The sequence below is a fragment of the Photinus pyralis genome, unplaced genomic scaffold, assembly GCF_008802855.1.
Source record: "Photinus pyralis isolate 1611_PpyrPB1 unplaced genomic scaffold, Ppyr1.3 Ppyr1.4_LG4, whole genome shotgun sequence".
NCBI lineage: Eukaryota > Metazoa > Arthropoda > Insecta > Coleoptera > Lampyridae > Photinus > Photinus pyralis.
Window position 1 is genome coordinate 13,138,960 of NW_022170511.1, and position 23,485 is coordinate 13,162,444.

Below are 23,485 nucleotides of genomic sequence, written 5' to 3' on the forward strand. Positions count from 1 at the left end.
TGCTTTTTCAAGGGTCGAGTATAACGGGATTAAGTTACCCTTCGAGACAAACTCCGGTCATTAAAAATGAATCGGAGGATATGCCCATTACGATGTATGTTTGAGAGTTTAGTAAATTGGCTGGTTTTCGCGATCCTAAACGGTTTGCATTGCAGACAAAATTTAACTCAAGGGGGTTCAGTCACGCAAGGAAAATTTTTTTCAACCCCCTCATGTTTCATATAATATAAAGAAATATGTAAGGCATTTATACTAAAGTATGCATTACGGGTTTAAAAACTGCCTCATCATTTACCTATAAAATAAAGTAGCAGTATACTCGAAATAATCGTTTAGGTTGAAGCCTGGTATTATCTTCCTTTTTTCCAAAAATCGACTGCACCAAAATTTCTCGGGAAAACACTTTTTGTTATTAATTTTGGCGCGTAGAATCCAAAACAATTCGTACTTTTTTGATCAGACTTCTCAATCAAAAGTTATAGACTAGAAACCAATTTCGAAAGAAAATTCAAAGGGCTGTAACTTTTGAACTAGTAGCCCAATCTTGGAACTGTTTGAAATTATGGATTCTACAGGCCACGTTCGATGTGAGCCAATTTTTTTTTCGGGGCAAAAAAAAGCAGTGTATTACCCAGGGGTTGAAGGGATAATTCTAACGCATTTTCGGTGTAGTAAATATTCGAGTCATAGCATATAATAATGCATTTATTAAATATTGTAGTATAAATCGTAATATGGTGTAGAAGTTGCAAAAAATTAACCCAACCGATAGTAAACGTTTGTACAGAAATAATGTAATTTAGCTGCTTTCGAATTTGTAATGAAAATGCCTATGCAATTTATGTAAAGGAAACATTGTGAAAACGATGGGAAATCATTACAAAATAACTTCGCATATTCTGTATTCAACTAACATGCTGAAATATGTAGCGCGAAACTGTCCTTAGAAAGAATGCAGCTCATATTGCATTTTTAAAGATCGCCCTATGAATCAAATTACCCCGCAAAGTACAATGCCTTCAGATCGACATTTAGTACCTAGGTAGTCAGTGCACTAATTTCTCAAGCACGCTTCTGAAGTAGACCGAATTATTTAATGCCACTGACTTTCTCAAGTCAATGTGATTGAGTAGCTTATATAATATTAATTTTCAGAAATGGCACGCTGTCAGCGAGAATAACGCCCAAGTATTGGATAATGAATGGAACCACCGCAAATCACTTCGAGATGATAGTGCTATTTGGAGCTTAATTCGTGAAATGTACAATTCCGTCAACAATGGTGATAGAAATTGTGATGTAATACGATGCCTTCGATTGATCAATTGTAATCCAACTAAGCATGGATTACTGTTAACTTTCAATCTTAGCAGTTTGAAGAGCAGTCAAATCGTGACAAGTGCCGAACTTCACGTAATTAGGCAAGGAATTTCTATCACGACCTACAAACTTGTACGGTGATCCCATGTCTTGAGTGTGTGAGCGCACAGATGATCCTAAAGATGTTCTACTTTGAGTGCTATTCATTCCTCACAGTCTTATTTTTCAGGTTGCATTCGAAAAGACCCAGTATTATTCGATTATATACAATCGACTCGGCTCTCGATTTGAAAAAAGCGGACTTGCACAAACTCATCAGCGCCGTATACGTGCCGCAAGCTAATTTAAGTAACCACGTAATTATACATCGGAATGTGCTTTAAGGTTACACAAAAGTCTATTTTAGGTCTTCCACGTGAATCATCTAGCAGCAGAGGCAATGACGCAGAAAACCATAACTTTTCTTCTAACAGTCACCGATAGTGCCGAAAAGTCAATCGATTTTAAATTAAACGATGCACTATTCGTCGTGCGATTGGCTACGAATGCTTTTAGCGACACGGAACACCCCATCGCGACTACATCAATGCCGCGCGAAACATTTGAAAGTTGCGAACTTCAACAATTTACCCTCAATTTAACTGCATTTATTTCCGTTTTATTTCCCAAAAGCGCCATTATAAACTTTTGCGCCGGAACTTGCAGAAATTTTAATCAGTTGACAAATAACGCCAAACTTGTACAGATCTCGAAATCGGGATTTAGGGCGTGCTGCGTCTCTAAACACTACTCGTCTCTGACGGTGGCCTTTTATGATTATTTTGATAACATCGTCATTAAAAGGTACCCCAAGGCGATCAGTCTTGGTTGCGAATGCCGCTAATTGTCTCTTTGCTTTGAGTGCACGTCATGGTCCCTGCTTCTTTAAATTGACCGTCAACAAGTGGTCGGAGCAACCGTGGTTCAAATGGCCCCAGTAGGGCCCTCGATAATTTCCAAATAAAAAAACCGAACCTTTATTAATGGGTACGGGTAATCTATTCCGCAAAATTAATACTGCAATTGCGCAGAGTGGTTGAAAAGTTTTCCCTTGTGAGCTTTTCGCAACAAATTTCAGTACGCGTCCCGACGTCCTTATGAGCATTTACATGAGGAACGCACATTTACACGCGCGCAAATCGCTACGTTTCACCCAAAACCGCCAAATTTTACTTTGAGCGCACATGTCGCGTATCCCACAATCATACGATGGAAAACTCACACAAAGGAGGGCTGCGTAATGTAATTAAATCTAAGACACTACATGCACTAATTGCGCGCCTTTGATCGGCGACGTGTGCTTAATTAGTTTGCAACAACTCGAAAATCACAATTTACCACTAACAAAAAAGTAATCAACGGTTAATTATCAGATAATGAGAGTCGTGCGCCAGTTTCTTCTCCGTGGAGCGATGTGAATGTGGGCTAGTGTAAAACGTGGACAATGACAGTCAAAATTTCCAAAATCTTTCCCGTTTTTCTTCTGGTTGCCGTTTTCAAAAACTTGCCACACGTGCACTCCGGTAAGCATAATTTAATTTACTTCTTTGAGTAAAAAGAGATCTTTTTACATAGAACTTTCTCTTCAGTATAATTACTGGAATACGCGCAAATCATTTTCTTGCCATAGTTAAATATCTCTCAAAGAATACTCTTCCCTTCTTAATCCTTGGGAGACTATTCAGAGGTTAGAGTCCATCCCGAGATTTTATTAGAACACATTGTAGTAATTCCTAAGTTCTTCAGATTTTTCAAGAGCGTTCTTTTACTAGGTTAATAAGCGATTTGAACGGCCCGTTACAGAAAACTGAAATTTAGTTTAGTGCTAATTTTGAATCGGGTTTCCAATTAATGTTTATTGACGGCTATTGATTTTTATATACGGTCCAATAATACGACTCTCAAATAGATTATGATTATTTTTACTGGTGCCATTTTACCTTCTTATACAGTCAATATGTGTTTAATCCGGTTGCTAATAATAAAAAAATTAATTCAGGAAAAATAAATGCTTACTTTTTAATTTAAATTCCTTAAGTAATTGGAATAATTTCTTCTTTTAAAAGGTAACGTAATTTTTTTTTTAATGCCTTTATTTTATAGTGGGCGGAGTGTTAGCTAATTAGCTATTATTAATTAATTAATTAATTAATTAATTAATTAATTTGGTATAATAAATTGAAACCTACAGAAAGTTCTACCGTACCCCTAAAACACCAATTTTCCTTCCTCTGAACAACCTAATTTTTTTCAGTTCTAATTCGATGTTGCTTTAACCTTCATAGATTTCACTGTGTTGAATCTATGGAACAAGGAGCGCGTTGATTTATCTAAGACCCCTCGGATCATAATTCCCTTACCAACCGAAAAAAAGTCTTAGAACAAAATTGTACACATAATATTTTTGATCACCAGGGGCGTATCAAACTTGCAAATTTTCCACTGATACAAAGAAAACCACACATTCCCTAAGAAAATTTCAGAGAAAGAGCAAGTCGAAACGTTAATTTGTAAAAAAAACTTTATTTTCCGAATCCAAGTGTGCCATGGTGAAACAAAAAGGTTCAATTCTCAAAATTAACAGTAAAGTGTCGGCAGTGTATGACTGTTTTTTAATCAACTTTGAAAAAATGTCTCAAACTCAAGCAGAAAAGATTGACATAGTGTTTATTCTGAGAGACAGTTACCGAATTTGTTTGCTGGTGCCACGAGTGTACGTTGGGAGATATCCTGACAGAACACATTCAGATCCACGCGTGTTTCAAAAAGTGTTGGATAGATTTACAGCTACCGAGAGTGTAAATCGACCAAGGAGAATTAAACGGACGCAGGTTTTGGCGGAAGATCATGAATTGCAAGTTCTCGGGGCAGCTGTTGACAATTCACCTTTTGAAACGCGTGTGGATCTGGATGTGTTCTGCCAGGATATCCCTCAGCGTACTCTTGTGACGCCAACAAACAATTCCGGTAACAGTCTCCAAGAATAAACACCATATCAACCAGTTCTGCTTGAGTTTGGAACATTTTCGCAACGCTGATTAAAAAACAATTATACACTGGCGACACTGTACCTAATTGAACATCTTTTGTTTCATCATGGCACACTTGGTTTCGGCAAAGAACGTTTTTTTTACAAATTGGCGTTTCGACTTGGTTTTTCTCTAAAATTTTCTTATGGGTTTTGTTTGTATCAGTCGAAAATTTGTAGGTTTGGCTACCCAGAAGTATAATTTGTTTAAGGAGGTGCAATTTTAAATTTTCAAAAATATGACATTTGGCAAAGGTCAATCAAAAATTTTATTTTTTCAATAAAGTACCTAAAAAAATTGTGTGGCAGTGGAAGAGGCCTTAACCTGTGCCTCAATTCCTTAATTAACCGCCTGCGCGATTTAGTTTCTTTAACAAAAATTTCGAAAAACTGTCTAATTTGACGAAAAAAGGTTATAACAGCGAAATCGTTCAAGTTAGAGATGTTACATAAAAAATAAGTATTTTTCAAGTACGTTCCAAATCAGTAATAAAATATGGGGTATTCCATTTTAAAAAAATGCGAGTTGATACGCCACTGGAATACAGCACGCCCCTGGTGTTCAAAAATATTTTAGAAACATGCCGGCGGTAATTATAATAATAATAATAATAATAAAGTTTATTCGTGTAGTATTATCTGAAGATATTTACACATGTCAATTATCAAGTAGAGAACAATAAAACTTAACACTTAAACTTAACAACAAAGTAATCGTCTATACAATATAGGGGATTGCAAAGCAACGATTCTTTTACTTGTTTCTTAAACAAATGTGTCGGTAAATTTTTTATTTCAGTGGGTAGGGCATTAAAGAACTTTATGGACCAGAAGTTAGGCCCGTATTGTGAGGTGGCTAGTCTCACGAAGGGAGTGCGTAAGTTTTCGCAGTTTCTTGTGCTGTGTGAGTGGAAATCTTTGCATGTATTAAAACAGTGTAAGTTTACTTTCGCATAGCACAAGCAAGAATATGCATAAAGCGAATAGAACGTCATTATCCTGAGTCGTTTGAATGCAGACTTTTGCTCGGGTTTCGTTGGTTTTGGGTGAAAAAACCTTTTTAAGAGCGTCCCGCGGGGCCAGATTTCAGGGTTCAAAATGTTATCTAGATTATTCGTGTCTAATTGGTACAATTTGCTCTTTTTTCGGCATCTTTTATAGTAAAGGAATTATGATCGTAAGACATAGATTCGGTTAAATGAGAAAAGAGTTGTCGTTTTAAGAGCTTATTCAAGATATGCTTTTGTTTTTTGAAAAAAATCCACAGTTTACTAGATATGGGCGAAAAACAGATTTAATGATTTTTCTTTTAAGTAGAATCGTTAGTATTAGAAATACGGAAATATGCAAAGAACAAAAATTGTAGATTTTTTTACGCTTAATGAGATACATTTATTATTTTCCATTCTTCTTTTATAATTTTCGAGTTATAACGCAAACTTCCATTTTTTTTAATGGCAACCATAGTTGCTATGACATTTTTAAAAAGGGCATGTTTTCTATTTACAGTTGATATAAGGTTCGTTGTACTTACTTTGACAGATAAACATGATACAGAACTGTTTGTCTTATTGAGAGTAGTAAAAACAGTATGCCATGGGAGTCATTTTTGTCCTTCAATCAATTATAATATTTAACTTAAAACTTTAGACACTCAAATAAATCAACTTTGAAGTCATTACATGTCAAAAAATTAATCTAATCCTACCATCTAAATTGCAAAAAGAATTTACCACAGCATCACGTACGTAGTTCTTCTTTTGTCGCATATGTTCGCTGATAAATTAAACCCTATTAGAACACCGAAAAGAAAAAAATCTAAAATTGAAAGATATCTGGTGATCTTAGTGACCATAGAACCGGCCCGTTCGGGGTTCCTATCTATCCATGAATTTGGAAATAGTTGGTTTAGGTGCTCTCGTACTAGTAGTTGGTTGTGCGGCGGGGCACCCTTGTGTTGAAACTATCGTAAATTACGTCGTGTTTCCAAATCTAACTCATCCTACATATAAAATAACGTTGGCCTGTTCAATTTTCGTCGTAAATGAAACGTCCAAGAATTCGCGATCCAATAATTCCACAACAAACATTAAATCCAAGTGTTCTTTGAGGCCTTCAAGAATGAACTGCAGTATTTTGTTTATTTATCTTTGCATGGCATGATACGATCTACTTTTAATAGTGTATTGAATATGATTATTAATTTCACTAAGTAGTGAATTTTCGAAGATGGCTTTTAAATATGTCAAATGTGCCACAGTTACACTATTACCTACCTCACTAGATATTGTCTTCCATGGCAAACTCTATTTATTTACCTCTCAATAATACGGAAATTCTTGGAGCGCGTTTATTTATTAAAGTACGTTTAGCAAGCCTTATAATAATAATAATAATAATAATGCTTTATTGCCCAAACAGAATAAATCCAATAACAGGACAAAATTAAATTAAATTCAAGTAGAGAGTGATAACTTAATAATATAATTTACACAAAAAAAATACTTAAATAATTTAAATCAAAATGAACACATATAGAGTAAGTAGATATCATAACCTGTGATTTACAATATAAAAAATATACGACCTTTAATTTGTAATTAACTGAATAATAGATTTAAGTTTCATACAAAAAATATCACTTGTATTCGAAATTAAATTGTAGTCTTTACACATGGTGTATATCGGAGATTTCTCTAAAATATTGGTTTTCGCCAACGGTATGTAAAATGTAAAAACATGCCTTGACGACAGTCTAGGTACGGAAAAACTTAAACACTGTAACAGCTCACTGCAGTCCGTTTCGTTTTGTATTAATTTATACAAAAAAGTGATGCCTATACGCTTTCTCCGAACAGAACAGTTTTATTACCTATACAGAAGGGTTACTCTTAGTGTCCCTTCACACTAGGCGACTTCGCAAGTAGCACTCTTTGCGGTACATGCTGTTTCTTCGCTCGGCTGTCAATGGAAAGAACCATCTGACCCGTCGCCCCCCTCTGAAGATGCTGCCGCTCAACATCCCGTATCACCAAATTGAAAAATGGTTAGCAGTGGAGAAGGGTCCAACCGCATGGGCATGGAGTAGAAGTCATCAGGGGCTGATACTCATTCAATCATCTACTGTGTACCTAATTTGGTTCCAATCGGTTCAGCCGTTAAACCGGAATTCAGGCAGACAGACCGATTTCCGTCAAAAAGTGGGAGGTCATTTCTTATTCAATGCCCAATATATCTCCATTACTAACATGTGGGCGGTAAAAATCATATTTGCTTCATTTTTTCATTGTTTGATTGACCATTGATTTGTAAGTGAAAATAATTACACCACCAACATTCGTCAACATTGCTTGAGAACTTACCTACAAATACAAATGTAGTTAGGACACCAGATGGATCCACTCCTCTGGCGATGGAAACTTGACAGTTTGGTCTTTCTTCCAAGAAACCAGCGCCACCGTCTATTCCTTCCACAATTTTCTGCAAATGCAACAAGGGGTGTGCTCAATGGTATGTGCGTACTGCAAGGGAAACTCCTGCACTAACTCCCTCCAACCAGATGCAATTGACGAACCAGCTGTTGACCAAGACCTAGCTGGGGTGACGGAAATAGCACACTTTGAGGAGCCGAGTGGCCCAACGACAATTAAAAGTCACCTATTTTTCCCCTTTTCTTCATACCTTTTTTTATTATTTTGTACATCTGGTATCATCCAAAAACTTTTATTGATTTCGATATTGTGAGTCATTTACAAGATATAACCTTAAAACCGCAAAATACCCTTTTTGTAGTGTATGTACATTTTTACCCTCCACCACTTAAGCACAACTACGCCGGGGAGGAAAAATGGAAATTAAGCCAATAAAACCTTTTGTAGGATTTAAATCCGATTCGTCTTTGATGGTTTTATTCTACTGGCCTAAGCCGTATAATCTCTAACCGAAAATAAAAGCAATTGCTGTTGGACAGAAATTATTAGGAGCCACAATTTAATTTCTTTAAAAGCTTATTGCTGGATTCAATTACTGGTGCAAGAGATTTCATTTTACAAACAAGGGAAGCATTGCATCTTATAACTATGCAAACAAAGAGATGACATACATGAAGGGCAGTTGTCTACGTCTATAAGTCCAGATTATGTGCTGAGCTAATCATTTTAATGTACTCTGGATGTATACAAATTGGATTACAGTGCACTGAACGTAAGTAATTAATTATAAGCATACATTCGCGGTAATACCCACTCGGAAAGTAACAAGGCGATGCTTACTGTCAATCCACCATTATAACAATCTTCCAAGCAATTTTAGCTAATTTACTACCTAATAACTAATTTATATAGCTGCAATTTCAACGTTATATAATAGAAATGGGGAAAATGGCTAATTAACGTTAACGTTGCTCCTCTATTCGCTTTATTTCAAAGTGAGAACGCCGAATGTTAAAATTGTATCAGGGCGTCGAAATTAAACCCTTAACCTGATTGGCGATCTTTGTGCATCATTCATTTGTGGGTGCATTGCAAGTATTCCTGAGTACGAAACCGTGACCTAATTTGCCTTTATGTACGCGTAATGAATAATCATTTATTAGAATTTTATTCTCTACTGTTCCACAGGTAATTGCAGAAACTGTAATTTTACCCTGTCCCTTTGTGGATGGAGTTTTTTAATTTTTAGTACGTGTTTTGCAATGTGTGCCTTACTTTAAAACCTCACTGTTGGGCGACAATTTGTAATGGCCCCGCTCTTTTCTCAGGTTCCTGGTGTCATGGTGTGTACCTATTAAATTCTTCGCCTTCTTTCTTTCGTTGTAGTACATTTGAACCTACCTTACATACTTTTACTTTCCAGGCTAGTACAAATAAAATGGTTTAAGAAATCAAATGATTTTTCACTGCATTAATAACTAAAATCTGGAAAATTATTACAAGAATATTTTTACAAATTTAAATACCCGAGCATGTTTGAAAAAATTACGTAACTTACATATTGGCGTCAAATTTTTTTACTTCCCTTGGTAAGGAATTATACAGGGTGTTTTTTTGGGAGCTTTAGTTTCTGGGAAAGTAAAATAGGTAGGTTTTTGAAAATTTGTACTTAGGAGTTACGCTGAAGGCCGCATCGATGTAAACTATTTTCAAAATGGCCGCACTTCCGGAAACACCGGAAGTAAATAGTAACTTCGTTATTTTAAATAGCAACCCTAATTTTTTATTGGTTTTTTGGATTTTACGTGAAATTTCAGTTCTTTTGATACCCATATGTTGATATCTGCCATTTATGGTTTTTAAGTTATTTTGACTTTAAGAAAAAAAATGGCGGATGCAGATGGTACCTTGATAATTGATTACTTTAAAACGGTTGTAGTCATGGCAACCTATTTTTATCAGTGCATATAGAATGAATACAGCTTTCTTTTAGTGTACTTAAAAAAAAGTTAAGTTGCGTAAGACCGCCCCTATGGAGATCCAAATTTATGAAACTTCAAAGACTAAAAAAAGAGGCCTCGCACTTCAATATTTCCTCGCCAGTAATGTGTCATTTTCCGTACTTGTATGTAAATAACTATTTATTTACGCATTGGCTAAATTATTTTACACAACCTACAGTATACAAAGTGGACGTAATTGAGGTCAACTTTACATAAACTTACTTAGTTCTAAACGAGTTCGTGTATTAGCACTGACCGCTTGATATGTAAATTATTTTCTGCATAGGTTGGTACTAATTGAACCGATAGCACTTGATTTACTGCAAAATGGCGGCCTAAGTTTTTGATTCGCACTCAAATTTATGACGCCCTGCGTTATACTGCAGACTTTGCGATCGATTTCCGTCCAAATGAACGTATCGCAACTTCGCTAGATTGTCGAAGACGCATCGCGACAGTTTCGCCAATAAATTATTTTCGAGATTGATCTCCGCGACGCTGCACAGGCCCTCGAAGGCGTCGTCCGGCAAGTGCGAAATTTGGTTGCGATTGAGATCGAGCGCGATCAGCGAGCTTAGGCCGTCGAAAGCGCCCGACTCTATTTCGCGTATTTTGTTACCCTCGAGCGAGAGCCATCTCAAGTTGTTCAAGTGGGCGAATTGTTGAGCGTCGAGCGTGTCCAAGAGGTTGAAGCTCAAGTCGAGATTGACGAGATTTTGGCGAAACTGAAAAACGTCGGTTGAGAGTGACGTGATGTTGTTTTTCGTCAGTGTGAGGGTGTGCATGTTTGGGAAGTGGGGGAGCTTGTCGACTGACAGCAGCTCGTTTTGATCCAGCGAGAGGGTTCGTAATTGGGGGAAATGGCGAAAGGTATCCGTTGCCGTTGATGCAATTTTGTTGGCGTTCAAACGCAGGCAGTTCAGTTGAGTGCGGAGTAAGTTCAACGCACTCCCGTCAAAAATTTCGAAAGCGTTGTCACTTAGATTTAGGTGGTTCAAGTTTGGCAAGCCTTCAAAAGCATCTAGCGCTATTACTTCCAAAGAATTGCCGGATAGGTTTAAAGTCTGCAGTTTGCGCATTCGTTTAAACGCCGAACTTGGCAATGAAGATAACCTATTCTCATCTAAGTCTAGAGTGTTTAGAGCTACCAACCCCTCAAAAACCGCCTCTGATAGTTCACACAGGCCATTGTGATCGAGCTTCAAGTGTTGAAGCCGCGACAAAGAAGTAAAACGTCCCCCCTCCAATTTGGCAAGTCTGTTCGACGATAACTCTAATGTGACTAACGACGAGAGTCCGTTAAAACAACCATCCACAAGCGTGTCAATACAATTATCCGCAAGTCTAAGCATCACCAGCGAACGTAAACTTTTAAACACGTTCGTGGGAAGCTTTTTCAAACGATTCCGTTCCAAATTCAAATCCGTCAACGTTTCCAGACCGAAGAAGCTTCCCTCGAACAGCTGCATGATCCCATTCCCCTCCAGAGATAAAACCACAAGTTCCTCCAAATCGGCGAAGCTGTACTCAGAAATAACCTCAATGAAGTTATCGTCAAGCACCAGCGAGCCCGCAGCTTTCATCCCCGCGAACCCGCTCTTGCCCAGAGACCCAAGCTTGTTGCCGCCCAACTCAACATTAGCAACGTTCACCAACGGCTCAAAGCACTCCACGTCCAGCTCGTCGATTTCGTTACCGGCCAGCATTAAGTCCGTCAGTTTACTCAACCCTTTAAAGGACCGAGCGGTTAAAACGCGAACTTTATTATTCGACAAGTCGAGAAGGTGCAACTCCATGTTGTCTTCAAATCTCTCCGAAATTTCGCTCGCGCAATTATAACTCATGTCGAGGCTATGCAAAAGGTAAAGCCCGCGAAGTGCGCCCTGGTCTACGTCATCAATTCGGTTCCGCGACAAAAGGATGGACTGTATTTCCAACATGTTTCTGAAGACATTTTCCGGTAGGAGTCTAATCAGGTTGTTGGAGAGGTTGAGCTGCTGCACCTTCTTAAGACCGATGAACGTGTACGTGTTGATGACCTCAATTGAGTTACGCGACAAGTTTAGATTTTCGAGCGCGTTTAGCTCTACGAATAGGCCCGGTGGTAGCTGGTCGATGCGGTTTTGCGCTAAGGAAAGATGCTGTAAATTTGGAAGGCCGCGAAAGAGAGGATTTGGTAGCGTTGCTATTTTGTTGTCGTCTAGATTGATTGTGTGCAGCAGAGGGGTGTTGTGAAAGAGGTCGGGCGGTAAGTCTTCGATTGCGTTGCTTGGTAACATGAGGGTCGTAAGTAGAGCTAGGGATTTCGTGTCCAGATCGCGTAGATGGATTGGATTGTCACGAAGGTTGAGCCATTTCAGTTGAGTCATGTTGTCGAAAGTTTTCGCGGGAACCACCACTTTGTTGCCCTCCATGTTTAGCTCTGTTAGGCTTGTTAAAGTTGAGAGGAAGGAGACGTCTTGGATTTCGTTGTCGTAGAGTGAAAGTTCATTGAGGTTGAGAAAGTCTTGCGGTAGAGATGCTAGAGCGCTGTTTTTTATTGTTAATTTGGTGCAGTTTTTCAATGTGGATCCATTGTTCAAGTCGCGTAGTGTACAGTCTTGGATTGAAAGTTTGAAGTCGTTTTCGGATAATCGATTTTGCAGAATAGCATCTTCCACTGCTTGAACTACGGCCGAATCGGTGGTCAGAGAATTGCAGATTAAACTATTGCGTTTCTTCCACTTGGTCGTCATTTTTTGCCTGTAGACAAAGGCGATCGTAAAAGTTGTATACATAAGGGTTACGAATATACCAAAAAGGCAAACTTTATCAAGTACCAATACGAGGGTGGGGTTTTTTTCATTTGGGATCTCGGAAACCATAATATATACATACAGGTAGATATTCGGTTAAATGGGGAAAGAGTTGCCGTTTTTAGAGCTTATTCAAAATATGCTTTTGTTTTTTTTTAATCCACAGTTTACTAGATATGAGCGAAAAACTGATATTTTGATTTTTCTTTTAAATGTTGTACTATGCGACGAAAAATGAGTTGCTGTCGGGTCACCTTTGGAATTTTTGTTTACATTAGAAATCGTACTTCCAAAGGCGACTCGACAGTAACCCATTTTTGCGTTAGAATCGTTTTTATTAGAAATACAGAAAAGTGCAAAGACAAAAATTGTAGATCTTTTTCCGCTTAATAAGATACATTTATTAATTTCCATTCTTCCTTTATAATTTTTCGAATAATAACGCAAACTTTTTTTTAAATAGCAACCATAGTTGGCTTTGACGTTTTTAAAAGTACATTGTTTTCTGTTTACGGTGATATAAGGTTAGTTGTACTTACATTGACAAATAAATATGATACAGAACTGTTTGTATTAGTAGTAAGTAGGTAGTAAAAACAGAGTTTGCAATCGGAAACATTTTATCCTCTTAATTACTTAGTCTATTTTAATATTTCTTAAAACTTTAGAGCCACAAATAGGACGCAAAGAAATTAGGAATTATTACAATTTAAATTTCTACGTTGAAGTAATTACATGTAAAAAAATTATATCCATCTCGGCAAATGTTCAAAACGTCCACCCTTATTATTTACACATAGCCGAAATCTTTTCGCGATAGAATTTACAACTTTCCGTATATTATCCTACCATCTCCAATGCGAATAGTTATTTGTACAACTAGAGAAGAAAGTGGAGTTTTTCAACTCGCTTCCGTATCAATTGAACGAGAGTTGAAAAACTCCCCTTTCTTCTCAAGTTTTACACATCATTTTTTCTAAAACTACAATCAAAATTGAAAAATTATCGTATGCAATAATGAAGTTTGACACATAGCAATCTAGATACGAGTATGATTTAATTTTAAATGTCGTCATTAAGATTAATGCGGCAATTGTTTTTTACTTTCCTCACTAGAGAGGAAGATTACACTTTCTTCACCATTTTTAGACACGAAAGTATAGTTTTTCTAAAGTAGTTTCAGAAAAAGGCATTTACCACAGTACCACGTATTTTTTCTTTGGTCGCATACGTTCGTTGATAAATTAAATCCTTTAAAACACCGAAAAGATAAAAATCTAAAATTGAAAAAGCTGATGGCAATCTTGGTGACCAAATGACCGGCCCTTTCCTACCTATCCAAGAATGTGGAAATATAATAGTGAGGCAGAACACCGTCGTGTTGAAATCAGCGTAAATTACGTCGTGTTTCCAAACTAAGCCATCCAAACATATCTTGAAATTCATGAAGATAACGCTGGCTTGTTAAATTTTCATCGTAAATGAAAGGTCCAAGAATTCGCGATCCTATAATTCCGCACCAAACATTAAATCCAAATTTTCTTTGAGACCTTCAACAATGAACAGCAGTATTTTGTTTGTTTATTGTTTTCAATGGCGTGATACTTGACATTTGTAAACAAATTTATGTTGTAAAACAAGAACAATAAATATGAATAGGTATGAATATGAATATGAATGATATACGATACGAAATTGGTACGTTCATGACGTTAAGCATTAAAATGTCTAAAACTTTTATTCGTGTCATTTTGCTGTATTTCTAATAATAACGATTCTACAACAGTTAAATGAAAAATCACTAAATCTGTTTTTCGCTCATATCTAGTAAACTGTGGATTTTTTTCAAAAAACAAAAGCATATCTTGAATAAGCTCTTAAAACGACAAAATGTTTCCCATGGCAAACTCTGTTTTTACTACTCTCAATAATACACACAGTTCTGTATTATGTTTATTTGTCAATGTAAGTACAACGAACCTTGTATCACTGTAAACAAAAAAAATACACTTCATAATAAAATGTTTAAAAATAAATAACGTGCAGGTACTCTGCACAAGGCGTAAGATTACCCAAGAATGTGCGATTTTCGATAACAATTTTGCCAAATTTTTAAACATTGAAAAAAAAACTAGTAAAGGCAGTGACATCTATTGATAAATGTCATATAACGTTACAACATGATCCTTTTGGTGGCCTGAGAGATTTTTGCATAGCTTTGGGGGATCGTTAAATATTTTAGTTGTATTTCGGAACTAGTCGTATCTGCAAAAATATATATCCCAGAGCCCTTAATAATTTGTGACATAATTGGCCCTAGTTAGACCAGTTAAGAGAGAGAGAGAATTATTTTGTGCCTTAGAAACAAATAACTACAACTCGGAGTTCAGCATGCATTTAATTTTTCAAACGAAAAACTGAAGTAACTTATCTGAAAATCCACCGGAAGAGACAGCCCCCGACAAAGATGAACGCTATGTAGTTTAAAGCGAATATTTGATCTCAATAAATAATAGTTCAAAGTATTTCTGGCAAGTATTTACCTACTCGTCGTAAAAGATTGCAAAAGTGCAAAAGATTACGGTGCATTTTCCTGAGAACGAGCAGTTTTACGAAGCCATCGCGTTGGAAAAGGTTAATTAACTAATTGAATATGACTACTATGCCATCTTCTTTTATCCTTACTCAGATGGATACACTTGATGAAGGAGGTCGAGTTAAAGATTAAAAGGAATGAGTTATTTTATATGTGCATGCACACAATACAATTGCATTGTCCAAAGGGCGGATTTATAAAAGTTGGAATCAAAACACTTGTACCACGCTATGATAAGTGCGTCAATTTGAATGGAGCTTGTGTTGATAAATAGCCCAAGAGTGTGTAGCCCCCAAAATATATATAATAATAGATTTTCTTTACAAGTTTAAAATGTTGTATTGCTACTTTCTGGACAACCCTCGTATTATTATTTTTATATATCTAGTATTATTTGTTTATGATGCATTAATAACAGATCATTAAGATCCTGATAGAAGATTTGTACAACGAACTGATTTCCCGATTACTGTCAGAAATTAAAATGACAAAAGGTCGTTCATACAAGAAAACTACCATACTACCAGATTGATGAAACACAAAAGTCTGTAGAAAATGCCCCATACAAAAAACTTGTTTATAGCCTGAATTATCACTTATCAGTAGACCGTCAAGGTTGCTGTGTCGGCTTTAAGCCCTTTTTCCATGCATGGATCAGGTCATAGCTATTTATATGAGTTTTATTCTTTACGGGAAGCATCAATGGTTAAAACTTCAAAAAGATATCTCAATAAATAATTGTTAGAAAATGCGCTAAAAATTGATCTCCAGCGATTCCATGTGCAAGGTCCTTATTAACGAGCTCCTATTGAGTTTATAATTTTGCGGTGTCTGTCCGTCTGTTCATCCGTACCTACTATGTAAAATTTGTTGTTCTCATTTCGGCCAGTGTTTAATCAATCTAAGACAAGGTCAGTTTTTAGGGGCAAGACTATAATCACAGACAAAAGTTTTGCATAGGTATCTCAACATTAAAAATCGGGTAGTAAGTAAATGTTAAGAAACTGGGTCGATTACCTTTTATGATCATTGTTGAAGGGTAACGTAGCGTAGACTGAATTGATTAGATCTAAAATTGTGTCTCAATATCAGAAACCGATTTGTAACAAAGTTGTAAATATGTAGGTATGTAAAAGTTGCGCTTTTACGGTTAGGGGCAGATTACATTTTACGATTGTTGTCGGAAGCTAAAGTAGGGTGGATTCAGAAATTGTAATTGGTTCTTGTTTTACATATTTATTGCCAAGTTTAAATTAAATATGACAATCTAACTTCACGCGAATTGTTAAAGGATCATCTAAAACCGCCCTTTAAGAAATTTTCGTATAAATTACAGAGGGGAAAATGTTAATTGTTGAAGAAGACGAATTCATTATCCAATTTCTTTTAGAATATAACATGGCACAAAGCAAAAATATGTATCAAGAGCACGATGGTGGTCCTTTTACAGCTGCCCCTGTACTGGAGTCCTGTACACATTTTAGTACTGATTTGTGTAACTAACAAACTCGAATGCATATAGTAGTCACAAAAACTTGGGTAGACATTACCGTATTCTGGACAGGAGTTTTGTAGACGCCATTTTCCAAAATGGCCGTCACCGATTTTATTTTTCATATATTTCTGCCCCTGTAACAGTCATACTTTGGGCATACCCAAATGGCGCCCGGGCATGCATTAGAATTGCGCCCCTTCGTAAATGAACTTAATATAAAATAAGATATGAAGACTCGCGTATGATTTTCAATAGGCAAGGGATTTTTGTGTGCACCGCTCGAACCCAATTAAATGAGCTGGCATTCGGAAACACGACTTTTAATTCGGATAAGGACTGTATTATTTATTATTATTTCTGAATACCGAAATACTTAATCCAGGAAACGAAGCTTAAAATAGCAATTTTTTCAAAATGCATCGATTTGCATTTACAGGACTATTTGAATGAGCACGAAAAAAAATTTTTTGAACCAGTGGTTCACAAACTGTAGATACCAACTTTGTTATTTTAAATGGAACTATATATCTTTTATTTCCTTGTTCAATAGAAAATTTTATTCTGAATTCAATGTATACCCTTAGATAACAATTTTTATGAGAAAAATGCATTTGGAGATTTATTTCATTATAGCTAAAATAAGTGTGCCATGGACGAAACAAGTTAAATATGGATTCAGATTTTAGAGTGCTGTGACCGAAACAATAGCGCTATTTATATTGTTTACAACTGTCAGTTGTTATTAATGAATTATTATTGTAGTGTGAATACTGAATGAATAATTCATAATTTCACTCATAATGAAATAGTTGATTTGTATCGAACCTTTGTATATTCAAAGGTACGAACCTTTGATTATACTATATTCAAAGGTACATTTTAGCAAAAAAATACTTTTACCGTGGTTAGAACATATCCGGAGAAATATCCTGAAAGAGAAGTACCATTACATAGATATTTTCGAAGATTAGAAGCCAGATTACGTGCTAATATACAACTACACCTATTGGAAAATCGAGAACAACAGTATATATAATGATATTTATATATATTTTGGTCTATTTTGAAGCAAATCCAAGAACGGCTGCTACCAAGTACTGTGCGATGAAAAATGAGTTGCTGTCGAGTCACCTTTGGAACTTTTATTTACATGGGAAATCGTATTTAACTCGAACTTCCAAAGGCGACTCGACAGCAACTCATTTTTCATCGCCCGTTACTAGTGTAGTGTTGGAAGAGTACATAACATTTTAAAATGGAATAAATGCAGAACGTTTAAACTTAAAAAAGTCCAACATTTACATCTTGGACACCATGAAAGACACCTTCGGTTTTCTTGCTAGATAAAATGCGCAAAGAGTAACGCAATGTTACCGAATCAGTTGATTGGTAGGTAGTAACGGCCCTACGGACGTTGGATTTAGATTCATTAGAGTTTTTTATGCGGCTATTTAAAGGAGTTTACAATAAAGTATGTCCAGATTTACAACATCTAAAAAACGGAATAGAAAATGTTTTAAATAATGCTGATTAAGAAGTAATACAATTAATTATTAACGAAAATGGAGGACAATTTGAGCAGTTTGTAAATTTATTTATTTGTTTTTGTTCCAAAGTAATTGTTTTTCACATTCATTTGTATCGTCCATGGCACTCTTATTTTAAAATAAACCTGATAGAAATCTAAACATGCATTTTTCTCATAAAAATTTTTATCCAAAGTACAAATAATGTATCACTCCAGTTGTGTTGGAGTGATTTTCAACAGAAGAATATTTTTCATAAAATTGCAGAAATTTCTTTTTCACTTAAATTATTTCAAAATTCTAGAATCTAAATATAATAAATAAGACAAACTGAAAAACGGTAATGACTAATTTTATTTAGTGTCGTAATTAGGGGGCTGTTTCGCTGATCTTTTTGCTGAAAGAAGTAGGAATCAGCCTTATTTTTATCATAACTCGCTAAATTTTTATGCTAGACACTGATCGTCACGGTTAAAAAAATATGCATCAGTTGAGACCGACTCAGATAATGCATAAACGTGCTTTCATTTTATGTAGTTATGCACACTGAAATATCGATAATATCTTTGCCAACAGCCCAACTGGCAGTTATTATTTTCCTAGAAACCTTCCTTTGTACTGATAACTTGCGAACGGTCTTTGAGCATTTCACTTTAGCTGCAGCTACTTGGACGGCGCTATTCAAAGTCAAAGACAGCGTGCCCTCGATTTGGTGGTATTAAGCAAATGAACGCAAATTTCGCCATTCAACAAGAAACGCTGACTAAGTACGTTAACAATTTGCATAATTTTAATCGAGAGAGGCGCAAAAGTTACTCACCCAACTATCAGATATACACTTTTTGCTAAATAAATCCGAAGTATCTACACGCCATTTAATTTCTATTTCTGATTGAATCAGTGACCGTCCTTCTACGCGTATTTTTAGACCGTCCTGCAAAACACGGATAAATGAACTGAAAAACGATAGAAACGCTAATTAGCATTCAAGAGCACATAATACCATTCGCTAAATTTGCTTTCTACTGTCTTGTCAGGAAAAGCTGTTGCGTAATTTTCTTTTATCTGCTGCTTCTCGATTGTACCTATCAGAGCAAACAAATACAAAACAATCCTATTTAGTTTAATTAGACAAAGTGTATCGTTTTTCCGGCTAATTCCATGACATCGAACTTAATTCAATTTTTTGTGCAAAAGGAAATCTATAAAACGTTGATCTTTTTTGTACTTATCTAGAAGCATCATGTAACTAGTGATCCAATTATACAATTTTATTTCTTCCATTTTTATCAGCGTTAATGGTAACTTGTAAAGGGACTGGCTGACATAAATCTCGCAACACTGAGAACTAAGTACCCAACTTATATAATATGAAAGACATAATTACCCCTTTTCACCTTTGTTTAAATGGGGGGGTTGATTGCACGTTTGCTTTATGACTCCGGGATTTTGACCCTTCTCCTTTTGTTTAATTATCTCACGTTTGTCTGTGCCCATGTACGCGTATATGCACCGACAGTTTAGTTAATAATAGCAAAATGGCGACGCGTCAATCTAACTACGGGATGAAAGTGATCGTTAATCTGAAAATTTTAATTACTCCATTGAGTGCGTTTAGGTAATGAATTTTGCCGATAGAAAAGAAGGCGAGGCATTCAATTTTCGCGACATTTCGTTACACTCCTCTTGTTAGGCGCACGGTTCACGGCCCTTTTGGTGTTAGTCGCTGATTGCTGCGACTCCGAGGCGCAGGTATTTGCATTTGAAGAGTCAAAAATCAGACGCCCCGCTTCTTTTGAAACGTTCAATTTAATCGAAAAATTCTCTTCGGGCAGGCTTTTAAAACGAGCGAGGGAAGGAAAAACTTTTACACTCGGTCGATTATAAACTGAAATAACGTTTATACACTCTTCGATTTTCCGTTACATGGAAGATTATGTAAAATTTCCACATTCGCCGTCTTCCTCCCCCTGGCAGTAGCTTTATTCGAAAGAGTGCGATAATCAGTTGTATGCTAATCTTATTACCTACCACTCTGTTAACTATCGTTAAGTAAGTGTATCTTGTTTAATAAAGTACGTGGTAAGAATTTGCAGTGCAATGCCTAACACGCTTCGTATTAAGATCAAATCAACACGTTTTTACACTTCAGTTGCAACCTGAAAGGGCTGCAAGGATACACCATTCTCAACTCTCAACTTCGATATTACAATCTTGACTGATCTCATACCATACTTACAATTAACCACGATTGTCGGTAAGGGGTGTCGCTTTCGTGGATTTCGGAGTCGCGGATGAAATAACGTGCAAATTTCTCCATCGTCCACTAGTTGGTAATTGAAGAGAACTCTTTTCTTTCGGAAAATTTTTGGTGTGATGGGCGGATGTGTAGAAGGTAGGTGATATTTTAAACGAACTGTTACCGAAATGTGTCCAGATATGGATGGGCACTATATGCATTCAACATATTCCGCTAACACAAGTTCAATCGGAAATGGAGGAAAAATGGTCGTCTTACCAAACGAAATTTGGCGTAATATTTTTGTATTGTATAGGTACAGTAGTATATATCGTTGATTCTAGTTTTTAATAATTCATTAATAAATAAGTCATTTATTAAGGATATAGGACGGAAAATTTTTGAAAAATCTAGACAGAGTCGTTCAACTAAATTTCTTAAACAACGTATATAAGTCTGGAAATTCAGAGAGGTAATGCGATATCTGTTCTACCAACAATTCCATACCATAAATGTTTCAACGAAGTTTTTTTATATTTTGCATTGAATTTATTTTACTGATCTTGCATTTGCAATTCAATATTCTCTTGTTGTGCTTTGTATCACTTGTGCTTCAACGGTTTATAGTGCATTTGGGGGTACAACATTTCCAAAATTCATACAATTTCGTTCCATGGCTCGAATGAATGTACGGTAAGCACGTGCCGCGACTCTGTCCATTTTTCGATTTTTGAAAAATTTATGTTAACCTATAACAGTAGGTGACGGATTAATGTCACTAGATTTGTTTAAAATTCGATTGTTATAAAATCATGGCCGACTACTAAAAAGAAAATTCGCAAAAAATAGTGTCAATTCAATAAAATGGGAATAAGTCAGAAACTGTTAAAGATAGCTATAGGAACATGTATTGTCAAAATATGCTCATTTCGATTCTTTATCTCATGCAATAGTAAGAACATGGTCATTCCATTTAAAAAACTGAGTTTACTTAAATTTGGATCACCATTGCGGTTGTACGCAAATTAACTTTTTTTTAAGTACACTAAAAGAAATCCCTATTCATTCTCTATGCACTGATAAAAATGGGTTGCCATGGCTATAACCGTTTTCAAGTAATAAATTATCAAGGTACCATCTGCATCCGCCATTTTTTTTCACAAAGTCAAAATAACTTAAAAATCATAAATGGCAGATATCGACATGTGGGTATCAAAAGAACTGAAATTTCACGTAGAATCCAAACATGCAATAAAAAAATAGGGATTGCCATTTAAAATAACGAAGTTACTATCTACTTCCGGTATTTCCGGTAGTGCGGCCATTTTGAAAATATGTTACATCGATTCGGCCTTCAGAGTAACTCCTAAGCACACATTTTCAAAAACCTACCTATTTCACTTTTCTAGAAACGTTTAACTAAAGCTCCCAAAAAAACACTCTGTATAGTAGTGGCGGTGAGACGTTTTTCGAGAAATTTGCGACCAAGGTGGGGAAAAATAGACGAAAAAATAATTTTGGCAAATAAGTGGTTTAAAGCGAAAAAGTCTACATTTGATCCGATAAATTTGTTTCCAAGGAATTGTTCCTTAGGAAATAGACTCCTAGGAAATTCATCCAAGAAAAATTCGTTTCGGAAAAATTCGACCTCTTCTCCTCCAAGTGAAGTGAGTAGTAGTAAATGTAAGTTATCCAACATCCTTTATAATTCTGCGCCCCCAAGAAAACTCGCCTCTAACTGAATTCGCTCCCGCAATATTTGTCTTCTGAAAGATTTACTGTCATACTATAAGTAATTTAGTATGAGAGCAGTCGCAGGTGGCCGCCTACTGCAAAACTTATGTCTTTTTCTTCGCATGGGCTATAGATAGAGATGAAGACATAATAGCATAATTTGTGTACAACTCACAGGCGACCAATTTTGCAGTTTTGCGATGATTGACGGGACTGTTTTTATACTAGAAGAGCTATAGTATCTGCCCCCATAATGAAATTTCAATCAATCCGTCACTCATTCCCCTAAAAATCATTTTATTCCTGACTCTCAGATTAAGTACTAACTACTATCCAATAGACTGGTGGTATCCTACTGCGACGCAGTTCAAAGACAATTACTGATTCGTGAAGGCAAAAAATACTTCACCAAACAACAATTAATATCTTTTTTATTATACCTGAATCACAATCTCCGTTTTAAACACTCAAATGCGTGCGAAAAAGGGCCTTTAAAACACACGTGCTTTAAAGTTGCTAAGTAACGATACTTCAAGTATGACTTTTGAAACTCATCTGGATGAAATAAAAACTCCTCTTAGGTCGCTTTCTGTAAATGCAGAACATTTCTTTGGCTTTTGTACCTATCCTTTGGTTGAAGCTTTCACAAACGCGCGTAATTTAAGGTATGCTTCCAAATCTGTTCCACTTTTTAATCCCAGCATTGCTTTAAAGTTTTGATTGAATGCACCAAAATATAGAAGATTTAAATACCTTTGACATTTCCTTCATATATGCCAGCATTATGGATGCATTTAAGACTGTATTCGTAAGTAACTTCCTATTCATCCATGGAAACAACTTTTCATATTCTTTATAATAGGCTTTACTGGAGTTGGATTTTACACCTACCAACGTTTGTTTAGATTTTACAACAATCGATTTAATGGACGGTGTATTATCTTTTTCAACGGAAATCGTTTAATTCACAAAGACGATTGATTTTTATAAGCAAACGTCAAGTGACATTTCCATGGCAATCGTGAAACACCCAGCCCACTTAATTAGACATGTATTCGTGTATAACGTCAAAATGACTTCATTGTATTTCCTATTTTTAAATTATACTGCAGGTATAATAAAAAATACTATAAGATACACGTGTATAATTGGTCTTTAAAGCACTTGCAACGTTAAAAGCACTCCGCTTTGCGTCGTGCCCTTAAACTCGTTGCGCGTGCTTTAAAGACTTGATTATACACTTGTATCTTAATATACTATTACACGACGTGGCACTTTG

The 23,485-nt window shown here is 36.0% G+C and overlaps 2 protein-coding genes across 6 annotated transcripts in view; one reads left to right on the forward strand and one right to left on the reverse strand.

Annotated features, from left to right (window-relative positions):
- The first annotated feature begins 2,463 nt into the window (after positions 1-2,463).
- LOC116168467 (relaxin receptor 2-like) overlaps positions 2,464-23,485 on the forward strand; it is a 61,734-nt gene continuing 40,712 nt past the window's right edge. For all 3 annotated transcript variants that reach the window (XM_031484325.1, XM_031484323.1, XM_031484324.1), the window contains exon 1: positions 2,464-2,882. In XM_031484325.1, coding sequence (XP_031340185.1) covers positions 2,804-2,882 — 79 coding nt within the window. In that variant the 5' untranslated portion in view covers positions 2,464-2,803. The remainder of the gene's footprint in view (positions 2,883-23,485) is intronic.
- Positions 9,908-23,485, reverse strand: part of LOC116168466 (toll-like receptor 6) — a 52,867-nt gene continuing 39,289 nt past the window's right edge. For 2 of the 3 annotated variants that reach the window (XM_031484319.1, XM_031484318.1), the window contains one exon: positions 9,908-12,563. In XM_031484319.1, the coding sequence (XP_031340179.1) occupies positions 10,157-12,556 (2,400 nt within the window). In that variant the 5' untranslated portion in view covers positions 12,557-12,563 and the 3' untranslated portion in view covers positions 9,908-10,156. Of the gene's footprint in view, positions 12,564-19,053; positions 19,155-23,485 lie in introns of those variants that run through there. The other variant, XM_031484320.1, reaches the window with a different exon arrangement.